General features: G+C 50.4%; 1 protein-coding gene across 1 annotated transcript in view; it reads right to left on the reverse strand.

The window, feature by feature from the left end:
* The window catches only part of LOC123753377 (protein suppressor 2 of zeste-like), a 280,164-nt gene that overhangs the window by 17,338 nt on the left and 244,226 nt on the right, over positions 1 to 18,600 (reverse strand). The window contains exons 6-7 of the mRNA XM_069299989.1: positions 15,552 to 15,675; positions 4,465 to 4,545 (exon numbers count right to left, since the gene is read on the reverse strand). Of these exons, the coding sequence (XP_069156090.1) occupies positions 4,465 to 4,545; positions 15,552 to 15,675 (205 nt within the window). The remainder of the gene's footprint in view (positions 1 to 4,464; positions 4,546 to 15,551; positions 15,676 to 18,600) is intronic.

An 18,600-nucleotide genomic window follows, 5' to 3' on the forward strand; every position in this document is an offset into this window, starting at 1 on the left:
ATACTGATGACCCTGCACACGTCCGCCCCAGCAAGCTTTACAACCATAAACTTCCCTTAAAATTGTATTTCCGATATCTAACCCCAGAGGCGGCCGGCCTCCACGCCCTAGTTATGTAAATGTTGCGGTGGTGGCTCCCAGAGGCAGCGGTGTGGTGGTGGCTCTCAGAGGCAGCGGTGTGGTGGTGACTCTCAGAGGCAGCGGTGTGGTGGTGACTCCCAGAGGCAGCGGTGTGGTGGTGGCTCTTAGAGGCAGCAGTGTGGTGGTGGCTCTCAGAGGCAGCGGTGTGGTGGTGGCTCTTAGAGGCAGCAGTGTGGTGGTGGCTCTCAGAGGCAGCAGTGTGGTGGTGGCTCCCAGAGGCAGCAGTGTGGTGGTGGCTCTCAGAGGCAGCGGTGTGGTGGTGACTCTTAGAGGCAGCGGTGTGGTGGTGACTCTCAGAGGCAGCGGTGTGGTGGTGGCTCTCAGAGGCAGCGGTGTGGTGGTGGCTCTTAGAGGCAGCGGTGTGGTGGTGGCTCTCAGAGGCAGCGGTGTGGTGGTGGCTCTTAGAGGCAGCAGTGTGGTGGTGTCTCTCAGAGGCAGCAGTGTGGTGGTGGCTCCCAGAGGCAGCAGTGTGGTGGTGGCTCTCAGAGGCAGCGGTGTGGTGGTGGCTCTCAGAGGCAGCGGTGTGGTGGTGACTCTCAGAGGCAGCGGTGTGGTGGTGGCTCTCAGAGGCAGCGGTGTGGTGGTGGCTCTTAGAGGCAGCGGTGTGGTGGTGACTCTCAGAGGCAGCGGTGTGGTGGTGACTCTCAGAGGCAGCGGTGTGGTGGTGGCTCTCAGAGGCAGCGGTGTGGTGGTGACTCTCAGAGGCAGCGGTGTGGTGGTGACTCTCAGAGGCAGCGGTGTGGTGGTGGCTCTCAGAGGCAGCGGTGTGGTGGTGGCTCTCAGAGGCAGCGGTGTGGTGGTGACTCTCAGAGGCAGCGGTGTGGTGGTGGCTCTCAGAGGCAGCGGTGTGGTGGTGACTCTCAGAGGCAGCGGTGTGGTGGTGACTCTCAGAGGCAGCGGTGTGGTGGTGACTCTTAGAGGCAGCGGTGTGGTGGTGGCTCTCAGAGGCAGCAGTGTGGTGGTGGCTCTCAGAGGCAGCAGTATGGTGGTGGCTCCCAGAGGCAGCAGTGTGGTGGTGGCTCTCAGAGGCAGCGGTGTGGTGGTGACTCCCAGAGGCAGCGGTCTCAGCTGCCTCCAGCCTAAACGCAAAATTAACTTAATTTATATCTGGAAGAGAGATTGTGCGTCTGTCCAAGATCGGAGGCCACTCATGGGGGTTGTATCATCACCCAACTTTGCAGAAGGAATGGTATGGGGTACGGGACAAACAAGGCAGCACGGGCTGGCCAGAATTGAAAAGGGAACAACGTGTCAGTCACATACTCACCCCCCCCCCCATCCCCATAACTCCCGCCAGCTACGCCTGGCTGAATATTTTAAAAATTAAAAATTCATAACTTTTTCCTTACACTAATGTGAACAATTATGCATTGACCTCGGTAAAATTGATATAATTTTTATAATCATCAAACATTGTCTATAGTTGCCTAAAACAGATGATCCTTCTATAGCTTCAAAGGATACCTGAAGCTGCACCCTTTTCTCACAGCCAAAGGGAAATTATTATATATTCACCCAGCACGGCTCCTCCCACCGGCAGATCATCCACACACCAATGGAAAACTATTATATATTTTTGTATAGCCGAGAGATCAGCAAATAGACTGTTAGAGTCAGAATGAGAAAGAGATAAACAGAGACAGGGAATGAGAAAGCAGTAAAGAGAGACAGACAGACAGAAGTAGACAGACACAGACATGCAGAGAGAGCGGGTCCACCAGGGCAAAGAGGAACACAGAACAACAGTGACAAACAACAACAATAACAGACGGAGACAGAGACAGGGAGAAAAGGAAGTAGAAGGGGATAACGGGATATTAGCAGAGAGGGGAGGAGAGCAGAGACAGGTAGAGGAGGAGGAAGAAGAGGGGGGGGGGGGAAGGTGGAAAGAGAAGAAGAGAGAAGAGAAGGAGGAGGAGGAGGAATACGAGAAGAGAGGGGAGTACAGGAAAAGGTAGATGTGATACTGGGAGAGAGGGAGGGCGCGATTGGAGAGGAGGGAAATTGGGAGTGAGAGGCAAGAGGTGAGATGTTGAGGCGGGGAGAGCTGGGGGAGGGGGGGGGTGTGAGGGAGTAAGGAAAGGGAAGAAGATGTGAAAAAGGTGGTGAGTGGAATAGGGGAAGAGGGAGAGAGACCCGGACGCAGCCGGGGACTCCTCTAGTGGCTTGTTTGGGAAACAGGAACAAACTCAGAAGTTCGTTACCGGGTAAAATGCTCAACTTGCAAACAGTTAAGCGGTGACTGGAAGTCGAACCCTTGAGTGACACTCCCAGACACATCCCGTGTTCACACAGCAACTTTGACAAAGGAGAAATACTTGGGACATGATTCAGACATTCAAAATACTGAGAGGCTATGGGTGATTTAAGGGTATTGACGTGACAAGAGGACATTCATGGAAGCTAGACACACAGGCGAGGCACAAGGAAGTGAGTACTTATCTACTTATATGTACCAGTAGCAAGCAAGCAAGCAAGTGGACGGAAGTAGCAGTAGTTACCTCCTTCCATAGCTAAACAAAACCAGTTGGAAATGCGGGACTCAGGAGCTGAAGCTCGGCGCTGCCAGCTTTATTAGGTAAGATGAGTTCCTCCTGAAGACGGTGACACTAATAGCAAGACAAATGAGGCCCAACTACAGGCTGTAATTACCTTGTTGATACACGGCCATCGTCCCCTCGTCTCCCCTCTGCCTCTCACTCTCCCCCTCTCACTGTGACCTTCCACCCCCTCTCCACCGTGACATCCCCCCCCCCCTCCCCGGTTAACACGTGGTCCGAGACGTCTCTGGCCACCTACCATGACCTCGTGAACACTTCATAGAACAAAGACCCGCACCTTACTTGTAGCACCTTACAGTGTTCAGCAAACACTGAGGCACTACAGTGTTGGGTAAAGTTCCCCCTACAGTGTTTCTCTGAACCATTTGTCCCTGGATAAAATCCTGGGTGTGTGTGACTGGTTGACATGACTGGACGCCTGTCATGTGCTGTCGTAAAGCAGCAGATCAACGATGGCTGGGAGTGGTTGACCGCTCTCTGGCACACACAGTGATTATGTCTCCCGGACTTGGTGCCTTCTGATTATTACTCCCCAATCCTGCCCCTCACTTTCCTCATGTCCTCCACCACCTCTCACTTTCCCCTCTCTCCTCTCCTCACTTTACATATTGAGTCACTGTCAGTCCTTTTTTACTCTGTCCTTATCTCTCATTTGATCGATGTATTTAGTGATAGAATAACTTATTGTCAAGTTCATTCCCTTCAGCGTATGAAAGGTACACATGTACTGGCACCATAGGACCTAGGGGGAGACAGGACCTACGTAGCACTATATGCGTCGATGACATGAAACTATATCGGCCTTGTAGTGGGGATGTAAGTAATGGTGGTGAGACGTGTGTCGTGGAGGCCCCAGGAGGTGGTGGAGCAGAGTGCTGGGTACTCACGTGTACACTCTCCCACCATCACTCACACGTCACTTCCTCAGTGGAAATGTCACCACTCAGAAAGTTCAAGATCTGACGCACTTATTCAGTGTTTAGGATTTTGTGTTTATATAGTGAAATGACTTGTGTCTGGAGCCCTGGGAGTGTGTAGGTGGTCACATGGGGGTCCGCGTGTTACTCTCAGGGGACAGGCAGCGTGTGTGTGTGTGCTACAAGAGTGACCAGCGTGTACTAATGTACGCTTGTAACCATGTCATACGTGCTTATGCCACATCCTCTCTTACACTCGATCATTAAACTCACTTTCACTCTCCCACTCTGCCATCACTTTGGCAAAAGGAATATACTTCAATGTGGAAATATTTCAGAGTGACATGCTGGAGTGTTAGGGACGAGTGCAGGCACAAAGTGGCACAAAACCCCAGCACGTTAAGCTCAGCTCCCTGGCACCCCGTTCACACCTGCGAGTACTCGGGCCGAGCCGGCCAGTGCTGCACACTGGGTTCAACACCACTCTCCAGTACTGACAGTAGGTGATGTGTTCCAGTAACGCCAGTAACTAGCACCAGCAGCGGCAAGAAAGTAACTACTAGTAACGACAGTAACGACAGTAAAGTAACTCCGGGCACCAATAACGTTCCAACTGCAGCATATAATTTTATTTTGATTTCCTGATAACTCAATCGTTTTTAATTTCCAGGGAAATAGCATTTCGTTTGTGAGGTAATAATCAGGCAGACACATCTAAATTAGAGGGAATATGGAGGCGGCGGGAGGTGGGAGGTGGGCACAAGGTGGTGCAGGAGAGGAACATTATCTGGGGCTGGCGATGGTGAGTTATCTTCACTATCACCACTATCAGCACAGGTACTCACCCTCTTCCACATGTAGATGTACGCCACCTCCATCAGCGTCCAGCCGTCCAGCAGGCGGTCGTCACCGTACAGGAGCTCCACCTGGGGGGAGACAAGCAGGTTACTAGCACTGTACCTACGGTGATGTTACTGTGTACCTGGGAGGGGGAGACAAGCAGGTTACTAGCACTGTACCTACGGTGATGTTACTGTGTACCTGGGGGGGGAGACAAGCAGGTTACTAGCACTGTACCTACGGTGATGTTACTGTGTACCTGGGAGGGGGAGACAAGCAGGTTACTAGCACTGTACCTACGGTGATGTTACTGTGTACCTGGGGGGGAGGGAGACAAGCAGGTTACTAGCACTGTACCTACGGTGATGTTACTGTGTACCTGGGGGGCCAGCAGGTTACTAGCACTGTACCTACGGTGATGTTACTGTGTACCTGGGGGGGGGAGACAAGCAGGTTACTAGCACTGTACCTACGGTGATGTTACTGTGTACCGGGGGGGAGACAAGCAGGTTACTAGCACTGCACCTACGGTGATGTTACTGTGTACCTGGGGGGGGGCAGCAGGTTACTAGCACTGTACCTACGGTGATGTTACTGTGTACCGGGGGGGGGAGACAAGCAGGTTACTAGCACTGTACCTACGGTGATGTTACTGTGTACCTGGGGGGGGGGCCAGCAGGTTACTAGCACTGTACCTACGGTGATGTTACTGTGTACCGGGGGGGCAGACAAGCAGGTTACTAGCACTGTACCTACGGTGATGTTACTGTGTACCTGAGGGGGCCAGCAGGTTACTAGCACTGTACCTACGGTGATGTTACTGTGTACCGGGGGGGGGGGAGACAAGCAGGTTACTAGCACTGTACCTACGGTGATGTTACTGTGAACCTGGGGGGGACAAGCAGGTTACTGTAGCACTGTACCTACGGTGATGTTACTGTGTAGGTAACACCTCCCTCAGTAGTGAGTCATATTGTCTAATTCGTCTGCTTCAGGTTAAACAATATATATCACAGATTATTTTAAATTCATAAAATAGAGTTTACGGACTATTCCCATGGTGGCCACACCTCCCCCCCCCCGAGGGTGGGGCCACACCTCTCCCCCCCGAGGGTGTGGCCACACCTCTCCCCCCGAGGGTGTGGCCACACCTCTCCCCCGAGGGTGTGGCCACACCTCTCCCCCCCCGAGGGTGGGGCCCCACCTCTCCTCCCCCGAGGGTGGGGCCACACCTCTCCCCCGAGGGTGTGGCCCCACCTCTCCTCCCCCGAGGGTGGGGCCACACCTCTCCCACGAAGGTGTGGCCACCCCTCTCCCCCGAGGGTTGGGCCACACCTCTTCCGAGGGTGGGGCCACACCTCTCCGCCGAGGGTGTGGCCCCACCTCTCCCCCGAGGGTGGGGCCACACCTCTCCCCCGAGGGTGTGGCCACACTCACAGCTCCCTGACAAGAGGGAGCCAGCTTAGCTTAGCTGCCAACACCCACACATGGTGTCAGCAAGGCGGACAGCCCGCCTGCTTTCATACCTCTCACTGTATTTCCCACTTCTATACTTCCCTGTGCCTCTCCCTCCTCTTTACTCCCCCCCCCCCTTCGAAAAAAAATGGTTCACCGTAGCACCACAGTGGTTCACCGTAACGTCACCAGCACCACAGTGGTTCACTGTAACATCACCAGCACCACAGTGGTTCACTGTAACGTCACCAGCACCACAGTGGTTCACCGTAACAATCAACAGTAACTTCGTCGCTAAAGTAATTGTTAAGAGTCCGTCACTCTTGCTCCTTCCCACTACGGGAAGGAAAAAAAGATTGGTCAATCAATTTAAAGAGTAATCAATCACTCCTTTATCTAATCACTAATCACCACGCTTATAATGACTCCCCCACGGGAGAGTCTTTCACAGCTCCTTCCCCTAGACCTGCCTCATCCTGCCCTCCCCTAGACCTGCCTCATCCTGCCCTCCCCTAGACCTGCCTCATCCTGCCCTCCCCTAGACCTGCCTCATCCTGCCCTCCCCTAGACCTGCCTCATCCTGCCCTCCCCTAGATCTGCCTCATCCTGCCCTCCCCTAGACCTGCCTCATCCTGCCCTCTCCTAGACCTGCCTCATCCTGCCCTCCCCTAGACCTGCCCCATCCTGCCCATCCCTAGACCTGCCTCATCCTGCCCTCCCCTAGACCTGCCCCATCCTGCCCTCCCCTAGACCTGCCCCATCCTGCCCTCCCCTAGACCTGCCCCATCCTGCCCTCCCCTAGACCTGCCTCATCCTGCCCTCCCCTAGACCTGCCTCATCCTGCCCTCCCCTAGACCTGCCTCATCCTGCCCTCCCCTAGACCCGCCCCATCCTGCCCTCCCCTAGACCCGCCCCATCCTGCCCTCCCCTAGACCTGCCTCATCCTGCCCTCCCCTAGACCTGCCCCATCCTGCCCTCCCCCTAGACCTGCCCCATCCTGCCCTCCCCTAGACCTGCCTCATCCTGCCCTCCCCTAGACCTGCCTCATCCTGCCCTCCCCTAGACCCGCCCCATCCTGCCCTCCCCTAGACCCGCCCCATCCTGCCCTCCCCTAGACCTGCCTCATCCTGCCCTCCCCTAGACCTGCCCCATCCTGCCCTCCCCCTAGACCTGCCCCATCCTGCCCTCCCCCTAGACCTGCCTCATCCTGCCCTTCCCTAGATCTGCCTCATCCTGCCCATCCCTAGACCTGCCTCATCCTGCCCTCCCCTAGACCTGCCCCATCCTGCCCTCCCCTGGACCCGCCCCATCCTGCCCTCCCCTAGACCTGCCTCATCCTGCCCTCCCCTAGACCTGCCTCATCCTGCCCTCCCCTAGACCTGCCTCATCCTGCCCTCCCCTAGACCCGCCCCATCCTGCCATCCCTTAGACCCGCCCCATCCTGCCCTCCCCTAGACCTGCCTCATCCTGCCCTCCCCTAGACCTGCCCCATCCTGCCCTCCACCTAGACCTGCCTCATCCTGCCCTTCCCTAGATCTGCCTCATCCTGCCCTTCCCTAGACCTGCCCCATCCTGCCCTCCCTTAGACCTGCCTCATCCTGCCCTCCCCTAGACCTGCCCCATCCTGCCCTCCCCTAGACCTGCCCCATCCTGCCCTTCCCTAGACCTGCCTCATCCTGCCCTCCCCTAGACCTGCCTCATCCTGCCCTTCCCTAGACCTGCCCCATTCTGCCCTTTCCTAGACCTGCCCCACCCTGCCCTTCCGTAGACCTGCCTCATCCTGCGCCTTCCCTAGACCCGCCCCATCCTGCCCTCCCCTAGATCTGCCTCATCCTGCCCTCCCCTAGACCCGCCCCATCCTGCACTTCCCTAGACCTGCCCCATCCTGCCCTTTCCCTAGACCTGCCCCATCCTGCCCTCCCCTAGACCTGCCTCATCCTGCCCTTCTCTAGACCTGTCTCATCCTGCCCTTCTCTAGACCTGCCTCATCCTGCCCTTCTCTAAACCTGCCTCATCCTGCCCTTCCCTAGACCTGCCTTCCCCTAGACCTGCCCCATCCTGTCCTTCCCTAGACCTGCCCCACCCTGCCCTTCCGTAGACCTGCCTCATCCTGCCCTTCCCTAGACCTGCCTCATCCTGCCCTTCCCTAGACCTGCCCCATCCTGCCCTTCCCTAGACCTGCCCCATCCTGCCCTCCCCTAGACCTGCCTCATCCTGCCCTTTTCTAGACCTGCCTCATCCTACCCTTCTCTAAACCTGCCTCATCCTGCCCTTCCCTAGACCTGCCCCATCCTGTCCTTCCCTAGACCTGCCCCACCCTGCCCTTCCGTAGACCTGCCTCATCCTGCCCTTCCCTAGACCTGCCTCATCCTGCCCTTCCCTAGACCTGCCCCATCCTGCCCTTCCCTAGACCTGCCCCATCCTGCCCTTCCCTAGACCTGCCTCATCCTGCCCTCCCCTAGAGCTGCCTCATCCTGCCCTCCCCTAGAGCTGCCTCATCCTGCCCCTTCCCTAGACCTGCCCCATCCTGCCCTTCCCTAGACCTGCCTCATCCTGCCCTCCCCTAGAGCTGCCTCATCCTGCCCCTTCCCTAGACCTGCCCCATCCTCCACCCCATCTCTGAGTCACGAGACATAGTCCCCAGGAGTGAAACAAGGATCTCATGGAGGCAGTGGGCGGCGTGGAGGGGGAGGCAGTGGGCGGCGAGGAGGGGGAGGCAGCGGGCGGCGTGGAGGGGGAGGCAGCGGGCGGCGTGGAGGGGGAGGCAGCGGGCGGCGTGGTGGGGGAGGCAGCGGGCGGCGTGGAGGGGGAGGCAGCGGGCGGCGTGGGGGGGGAGGCAGCGGGCGGCGTGGTGGGGGAGGCAGCGGGCGGCGTGGTGGGGGAGGCAGTGGGCGGCGTGGAGGGGGAGGCAGCGGGCGGCGTGGAGGGGGAGGCAGCGGGCGGCGTGGAGGGGGAGGCAGCGGGCGGCGTGGTGGGGGAGGCAGTGGGCGGCGTGGAGGGGGAGGCAGCGGGCGGCGTGGAGGGGGAGGCAGCGGGCGGCGTGGTGGGGGAGGCAGTGGGCGGCGTGGAGGGGGAGGCAGTGGGCGGCGTGGAGGGGGAGGCAGCGGGCGGCGTGGTGGGGGAGGCAGTGGGCGGCGTGGAGGGGGAAGCAGTGGGCGGCGTGGAGGGGGAGGCAGTGGGCGGCGTGGAGGGGGAGGCAGCGCTGCGTGTGAAGCAGGTCAGGTGGGCGGCCCTCACACGCTTTAGTGGCGCCTTCCTTGTCTTACTGGGAAGTAAGAAGTGCTACTTACTGTCTTACTTAACTATCATATTAACCCCCACCAAGCTCCCTCCATACTACAATGCTATCATAGTAACCCCCACCAAGCTCCCTCCATACTACAATGCTATCATAGTAACCCCCACCAAGCTCCCTCCATACTACAATGCTATCATATTAACCCCCACCAAGCTCCCTCCATACTACAATGCTATCATATTAACCCCCACCAAGCTCCCTCTATACTACAATGCTATCATATTAACCCCCACCAAGCTCCCTCCATACTACAATGCTATCATATTAACCCCCACCAAGCTCCCTCTATACTACAATGCTATCATATTAACCCCCACCAAGCTCCCTCCATACTACAATGCTATCATATTAACCCCCACCAAGCTCCCTCCATACTACAATGCTATCATAGTAACCCCCACCAAGCTCCCTCCATACTACAATGCTATCATATTAACCCCCACCAAGCTTCCTCCATACTACAATGCTATCATATTAACCCCCACCAAGCTCCCTCCATACTACAATGCTATCATATTAACCCCCACCAAGCTCCCTCCATACTACAATGCTATCATATTAACCCCCACCAAGCTCCCTCTATACTACAATGCTATCATAGTAACCCCCACCAAGCTCCCTCCATACTACAATGCTATCATATTAACCCCCACCAAGCTCCCTCCATACTACAATGCTATCATATTCTTGCCCTACTGACTCAGCTACAAGAGCGTATTACTATACATCAAACAAATACTTCTACTGTTATTACCATAGATCATATCAGGCTATGATTACTGCAGATCATATATGCATTCTAATATATATTTGTAAATATATCTTAAAATAATACATGTTTTAGAAGCATATAATACACAAGTCGGATGCCATTGTGTTTGAGTATCACACAAGTGCTACTGGTGTGCACGTCCACGCCTCTGGCAGCATTAATGTGCTGAATGTGTTTACTCGCTCTTCCCAACTCTCTCTTAAACAACGTGAAAGTAAACGAATCTACAGAAAGCTTGTTGACCATACTATGATGGTCCTGTTGAGCCTTACTAGCATGGTCCTATTGAGCCTTACTAGCATGGTCCTATTGAGCCTTACTAGCATGGTCCTATTGAGCCTTACTAGCATGGTCCTATTGAGCCTTACTAGCATGGTCCTATTGAGCCTTACTAGCATGGTCCTGTTGAGCCTTACTAGCATGGTCCTATTGAGCCTTACTAGCATGGTCCTATTGAGCCTTACTAGCATGGTCCTATTGAGCTTTACTAGCATGGTCCTATTGGCACCTCCTATTTATATCCACCTAAACTTAAGGGACGATGTCTCTTTACTTGAAATTGAAAAAGAGAATGATTGTTCCAGGTTGGTGGCCAGACGTCGTGGGCTCGCCTCACCCAAGTTTCCAAGATGCTTATGTGTTCGAGCGCAATTCTGTATTGAGTTTCACTTACGAGACGGAGAAGGATGGGAAGCTGCCCTTTCTAGATGTAACAGTCGTGGAAAGGAGCGGAGGTTTCCACACTGCAGTCTACACTAAGGAAACAAACATAGGAATGTGCCTCAATGCCAACAGTGACTGCCCAGACAGGTACAAGAGGAGTGTTGTCAACGCTTACGTCGACTGTGCTCTCAGCCACACTTATGTCGACTGTGCTCTCAGCCACAGCTCAGGATGGAAGCAAGTCGATGAAGAACTCTGTAGGGTAAGGCAGGTCCTAGTCAACAATGGCTTCTCCAATGGTTTTGTTGAAGACATCATAAAAAGGAAAGTGAAATGCCATGCAGCCTCTTAACAGTCAACTAACACAACACCTGTACCTCGTATTAGACTATTTTACAGGAACTTCTTTTCCACATTCTTTTCTTTTCATAAAACGGAGGAAAGGGTCCTGAAAGATATTGTTGATAGGAACGTTATCCCTACAGACAAAAATCAGAAGATAAAATTAACGATTTACTATAAAACCAAAAAAACGGACAACCTACTCATGAAAAACTCTCCAGACACAAAGCAGAACGCCTTAAAAAGAGACCAACGTCGTCTATGCCTTCAAATGCCCACTTGGGGACTGTACGCCCCAAAGAACTCAGTATATAGGCAAGACAACAAGATCTCTTTCCAGGCGATTAACAATGCATAAGCAACAGGGCTCTATTAAGGAACATATAATCTCTTCCCACAACCAGAGAAGTCTTAACAAACAACACAGAAATCATCGATAGATACAGCGATAACAGGCGGCTTGACATCTGCGAGGCACTACACATCAATAAGTCAACACCAGCAATCAACAGCCAATTAATGCAAAACTATATTCTACCCACTTCAAGACTCCGCACCAATATAGAAGCATCAAAAGGATATATGGGCCAATAGGCCCTTTGCAGTTACTTCCATTCTTCCCTCTCATTTATCCAATTAATGCCCATTGCTCCGTGTTCTGTCTTGTGTTGAAAGTTTGTTCACCTCATCCAAAACTGTTGCAACATATCACCTCACCCAAATGCGAGTATATAAGACAAACTGTTTAAAACGTTAGCATAGCAAAACTCTGTTTTCAGGTTACAGTTGTGTGTGTGTAAAACTAAAGTCATTGAAAATGTAATAAGTTATTATGAAAGGCGTTCAAGCGTCGCGTCAGACTAGAAATAAAAATGAATTTTGGAGAATTGATTTTTCAATTACCATCGACAGTAAAAAGAAACATAAGAAACATTGAGAAAATTCGTGTTTTATCTTTATTAATCTGTGTTTTATCTTTATTAAATTCGTTTTTTTTATTATTTTTAAGAATTATTAATCTTACACTTTTGGTCATATTTAACAACATATGTTTATACGTAATATTTAATAATGATTGTATATATATATAATTTTATATAAATTATAATTATAACTTAAGATCATGCAGATATTGATTCTTATTTATAATATTATATATATATATATATATATATATATGTGTGTGTGTGTGTGTTTATATATATATATATATATATATATATATATATATATATATATATATATATATATGTGTGTGTGTGTGTGTGTGTGTTTACTAGTTGTGTTTTTGCGGGGGTTGAGCTTTGCTCTTTCGGCCCGCCTCTCAACTGTCAATCAACTGTTTACTAACTACTTTTCTTTTTCTTTTTTTTCCCCACACCACACACACACACCCCAGGAAGCAGCCCGTGACAGCTGACTAACTCCCAGGTACCTATTTACTGCTAGGTAACAGGGGCACTTAGGGTGAAAGAAACTTTGCCCATTTGTTTCTGCCTCGTGCGGGAATCGAACCCGCGCCACAGAATTACGAATCCTGCGCGCTATCCACCAGGCTACGAGGCCCCTCCACCAGGCTACGAGGCCCCTCGCATGTGTGTGTGTGTGTTGTACCTAGTAGCCAGAACACACTTCTCAGCCTGCTATGCAAGGCCCGATTTGCCTAATAAGCCAAGTTTTCCTGAATTTATATATTTTTCTATTTTTTTTTCTCAACAAATGATAAAACTATCCATTTCATTATGTATGAGTTAAGTTCTTTTCATTTGGGTTAAAACTAACGTAGATATATAACCGAACCTAACCAACCCTACCTAACCTAACCTATATTAACCTAACCTAAACTAATGTAACTAAGTCAGTAATTCATGTTCTTAACATAATATAATAATAATATTTTAAATAAACTAATTGGAAACAATTTATTGCAATTAAAAAAATCATTCTGCCTAGTAGGCAAATCGGGCGTTGCATAGTATGCCGAGAAGTGCGTTCTGGCAACTAGGTACATTATATATATATATATATATATATATATATATATATATATATATATATATATATATATATATATATATATATATATATATATATAATGTACCTAGTTGCCAGAACGCACTTCTCGGCATACTATGCAACGCCCGATTTGCCTAATAAGCCAAGTTTTCATGAATTAATGTTTTTTCGACTACCTAACCTACCTAACCCAACCTAACCTAACTTTTTCGGCTACCTAACCTAACCTAACCTATAAAGATAGGTTAGGTTAGGTTAGGTAGGGTTGGTTAGGTTCGGTCATATATCTACGTTAATTTTATCTCCAATAAAAAAAATTGACCTCATTCATAATGAAATGGGTAGTTTTATCATTTCATAAGAAAACAATTAGAAAAAATATATTTACTCAGGAAAACTTGGCTTATTAGGCAAATTGGGCCTTGCATAGTAGGCTGAGAAGTGCGTTCTGGCTATTAGGTACGACATATATATATATATATATATATATATATATATATATATATATATATATATATATATATATATATATATATATATATATATATATATATATGCTCTTCCAGACATTCTCGTTGTCGAGCCACCGGACTGCACTCTCCTGGGTGCCCCCATTGGCCCACGAGCAATCGAGGAGGTCCTGGCTGCAAAAATCACTGACCTAAAGAGAATGCAGGACAGGATTGACAAGATTGATGCCCATGATGCTCTCTTTCTCCTTACAAGATGCCTGTCTCTCCCTAAGTTGACCTACTTTCTGAGATGTTCTCCATCCTACAGCAGCCCTAAGTTAAATGTGTATGACACCCTTCTGAGGTCCATGCTGGTGAAAGTCCTGAACCTGCCATTGGACGACTCTCAGTGGGAGCAAGCAACCCTTCCTGTAAGACTCGGCGGCCTTGGTGTCCGCACAGCCTCCCAAATTGCTCTACCAGTCTTCCTTTCCTCCTCTCATGCATCGCACGACCTCGTCAGAGATATTTTACCTGCAACCCTGAGAGATTCAGCAGGAATACATCCTGCTTTCACTGAATGTTCAAATCAGTGGAATGTTCTTGCAGCCCCAGAAACCATTATAGAGCCAACAAAACAACACAAACAGTCCGGCTGGGACCACCCTCTAGTGGAAAAAGTAGCTGATGCCATGCTAAGCGTAGCAACATCAGACAAGGAGAAAGCCCGCCTCAGAGCAGTTCGTGCCCCCCATGCAGGAGACTTCCTCCTGGCAGTACCCATGTCTGCAATGGGCACGCGTCTAGATCCAGAATCCCTTCGTGTAGCAGTGGCCCTCCGCCTTGGTGCTCCAATTCACACTGAATACAAGTGTATTTGCAACAGGGTGGAAGCAGACCAATACGGACTGCATGGGTTGCATTGCGGAAGCACAAAGGGCTGGCATGCAAGACACAACGAGGTCAATGACATCATCAAGAGAAGCCTCGTCTCAGCTGGGTGCCCAGCGGAGAGAGAACCTCGCATCCTAGGGGTCCAAAACCCGGATTTCCCCGCACTTCGCCCTGATGGCATCACCATATACTCATGGAAGGAGGGTAGACAGTTGGTGTGGGACTACACATGTGTATCCACCCTGGCTGACACCTATGTACACTTCGGAGCTGATCAAGCAGGTGGGGCGGCCAACCACAGGGAAACAGCAAAATCACTCAAGTACAGGCGACTGGAAGGTCAATACCTCTTTGTTCCCATAGCGTCTGAGACGCATGGCCCCTGGGGCAAGAGTGCCTTGGGATTTCTCAAGGAATTGGGGTCCAAGCTCATTGACGTCACCAGAGACCCAAGGGCTTCCAGTTTTTTATTTCAGCGTCTCAGTGTGGCGATCCAGAGGGGAAATGCTTGCTGCGTCCTCGGTTCCTATCCAGAAGCGGAGGAGCTTCAAGAGATCCATAACCTTTAGGCATTTGTCTTGTATGTTTTGTAACCTTTAAATACACAATAAAGGAAAAAAAAAAGGGAAGGGGGTGGTAGGAGAAAAGCACACAGAAACTGTATTGGAGGGAATACACATTCCCTCCAATGCGTTATGTGTGGTTTCCTCCGAGGCTATGGGTCCCCCTTCTTCCAGCCAGAGGTGGTACTCCCTTCCCTATTATATATATATATATATATATATATATATATATATATATAAACTGTTTAGCATTGTTTATTATTATGTTGCTTTTTCACTGTTTAGAAAGAATTTGTGTGTATGTGTGTGTACTCACCTAGTTGTACTTGCTGGGGTTTAGCTCTGGCTCTTTGGTCCCGCCTCTCAACTGTCTATCAACTGGTGTAGATTCCTGAGCCTGCTGGGCTCAACCATATCTTTATTTGAAACTGTGTATGGAGTCAGCCTCCACCACATCAAAATAAAAAAAAAAATAAAAACAAACACATCACTGCCTAGTGCATTCCATTTGTCAACTGTGTGTGTGTGTGTGTGTGTGTGTGTGTGTGTGTGTGTGTGTGTGTGTGCGTGTGTGTGTGTGTGTGTGTGTGTGTGTGTGTGTGTGTGTGTGTGTGTGTGTGTGTGAGTGATAACTTACCCTGAGAGAGTCAGGTACGCGGTACTTGGTCTTCACGAGGGTCTTCAAGACAGCCACAGGCACAGTAGCAGGACATCTGAAGTACCGCACCACGCTGCCCGCTGGCTCCTCTTCCTCATCCTCCCTGTTGGAGAAGACCTCACTCGTTACTCTGGCTGCCCCTCCTCACACCTCACACACTTATCCCACGGTGCAAGGGTTGTTACACACGTGTCATATTGCAGGGGAGGATGTGAATATGGCTCAGGCTATGGTGCTGGTGACCAATATGGCAACTACCAGCCATATTGGTCACATATGCCATCCTCTCCCTGCCAGCTAGAGGATGGCATATGCCAGTCCGCTGTATAAGAGAGAAGACAAACAGACAATAAACAACAGACCAGTGTGGCAGACATATGGCCCTCCTAACAAACACTCAGGAATAATAACAGGCAGGTTAATGCACCAATCAGAAAATATATAATTTGCAACAAATCATCAAGAAACTAGAGACTAATATATATATATATATATATATATATATATATATATATATATATATATATATATATATATATATATATATATATATATATATATATATATATGTCGTACCTAGTAGCCAGAACTCACTTCTCAGCCTACTATGCAAGGCCCGATTTGCCTAATAAGCCAAGTTTTCCTGAATTATTATATTTTCTCAAATTTTTTTCTTATGAAATGATAAAGCTACCCATTTCATTATGTATGAGGTCAATTTTTATTTATTGGAGTTAAAATTAACGTAGATATATGACCGAACCTAACCAACCCTACCTAACCTAACCTAACCTATCTTTATAGGTTAGGTTCGGTTATGTAGCCGAAAAAGATAGGTTAGGTTAGGTTAGGTAGGTTAGGTAGTCGAAAAACAATTAATTCATGAAAACTTGGCTTATTAGGCAAATCGGGCCATGAATAGTAGGCCTAGAAGTGCGTTCTGGCTACTAGGTACGACATATATATATAAATATATATATATATATATATATATATATATATATATATATATATATATATATATATATATATATTAAAACACTAACTAGTGGGTATACTCCTTCATATAAAAGTTTACTGGCAGTGTGAAATATATAACAAGAATTCAGATGAAGGACTGCATAATGCTGTACTCACCTAGTGTTGTGCTTGCGGGGGTTGAGCTTCGGCTCTTTGGTCCCGCCTCTCAACTGTCAATCAACTGGTGTACAGGTTCCTGAGCCTACTGGGCTCTATCATATCTACACTTGAAACTGTGTATGGAGTCAGCCTCCACCACATCACTGCCTAATGCATTCCATTTGTTAACTACTCTGACACGCTTCACCCACACTGTGGTGAAGGTGATTGTGCACTGTGGGGGGGGGGGGGGGAGAACACCTCTCCCACACTACACCAGACCTTCTCCCCCACACTACACCAGACCTCCCCCACACTACACCAGACCTTCTCCCCCACACTACACCAGACCTTCTCCCCCACACACTACACCAGACCTTCTTCCCCACACTACACCAGACCTTCTCCCCCACACTACACCAGACCTCCCCCACACTACACCAGACCTCCCCCACACTACACCAGACCTCCCCCACACTACACCAGACCTTCTCCCCCACACTACACCAGACCTTCTCCCCCACACTACACCAGACCTTCTCCCCCACACTACACCAGACCTCCCCCACACTACACCAGACCTCCCGCACACTACACCAGACCTCCCCCACACTACACCAGACCTTCTCCCCCACACTACACCAGACCTCTCCCACACACTACACCAGACCTTCTCCCCCACACTACACCAGACCTCCCCCACACACTACACCAGATCTCCCCCACACTACACCAGACCTCCCCCACACTACACCAGACCTCCCCCACACTACACCAGACCTTCTCCCCCACACACTACACCAGACCTTCTCCCCCACACACTACACCAGACCTTCTCCCCCACACACTACACCAGACCTTCTCCCCCACACTACACCAGACCTCCCCCACACTACACCAGACCTCCCCCACACACTACACCAGACCTCCCCCACACACTACACCAGACCTCCCCCACACTACACCAGACCTCCCCCACACACTACACCAGACCTCCCCCACACTACACCAGACCTTCTCCCCCACACTACACCAGACCTCCCCCACACTACACCAGACCTCCCCCACACACTACACCAGACCTCCCCCACACACTACACCAGACCTTCTCCCCTCCCCCCCTCCCCCCCCATGACAATTAGAATTCAATTCATTTACGAAGCTCTGGACGCAATACCGGGGTCCAAATTTACATACAAGGTGCAGACCTTGATTGAATTCTTAATGCTAACCTCTTTACAACGAACATATCGAGAGTTGCCAGGTATTGTTATTATTAATATTATAAGTGTTGTAATGGTAATATTAAGTTAATAAGTGTTGATATGTTGGTGCGGGTTGAATGCTACTCTTTCTTATGTTAGAAGTTTGCGATGTTGGCTTCACTTAATGTTTAATACTCCACACTCACCCTTGACACTCCACACCCACCCTTGACACTCCACACTCACCCTTGACACTCCACACTCACCCTTGACACTCCACACTCACCCTTGACACTCCACACTCACCCTTGACACTCCACACTCACCCTTGACACTCCACACTCACCCTTGACACCCCACACCCACCCTTGACACCCCACACCCACCCTTGACACTCCACACCCACCCTTGACACCCCACACCCACCCTTGACACCCCACACCCACCCTTGACACCCTACACTCACCCTTGACACTCCACACCCACCCTTGACACTCCACACCCACCCTTGACACTCCACACTCACCCTTGACACTCCACACTCACCCTTGACACTCCACACTCACCCTTGACACTCCACACCCACCCTTGACACTCCACACCCACCCTTGACACTCCACACCCACCCTTGACACTCCACACTCACCCTTGACACTCCACACCCACCCTTGACACTCCACACCCACCCTTGACACTCCACACTC

The sequence above is a fragment of the Procambarus clarkii genome, chromosome 43, assembly GCF_040958095.1.
Source record: "Procambarus clarkii isolate CNS0578487 chromosome 43, FALCON_Pclarkii_2.0, whole genome shotgun sequence".
Classification (NCBI taxonomy): domain Eukaryota; kingdom Metazoa; phylum Arthropoda; class Malacostraca; order Decapoda; family Cambaridae; genus Procambarus; species Procambarus clarkii.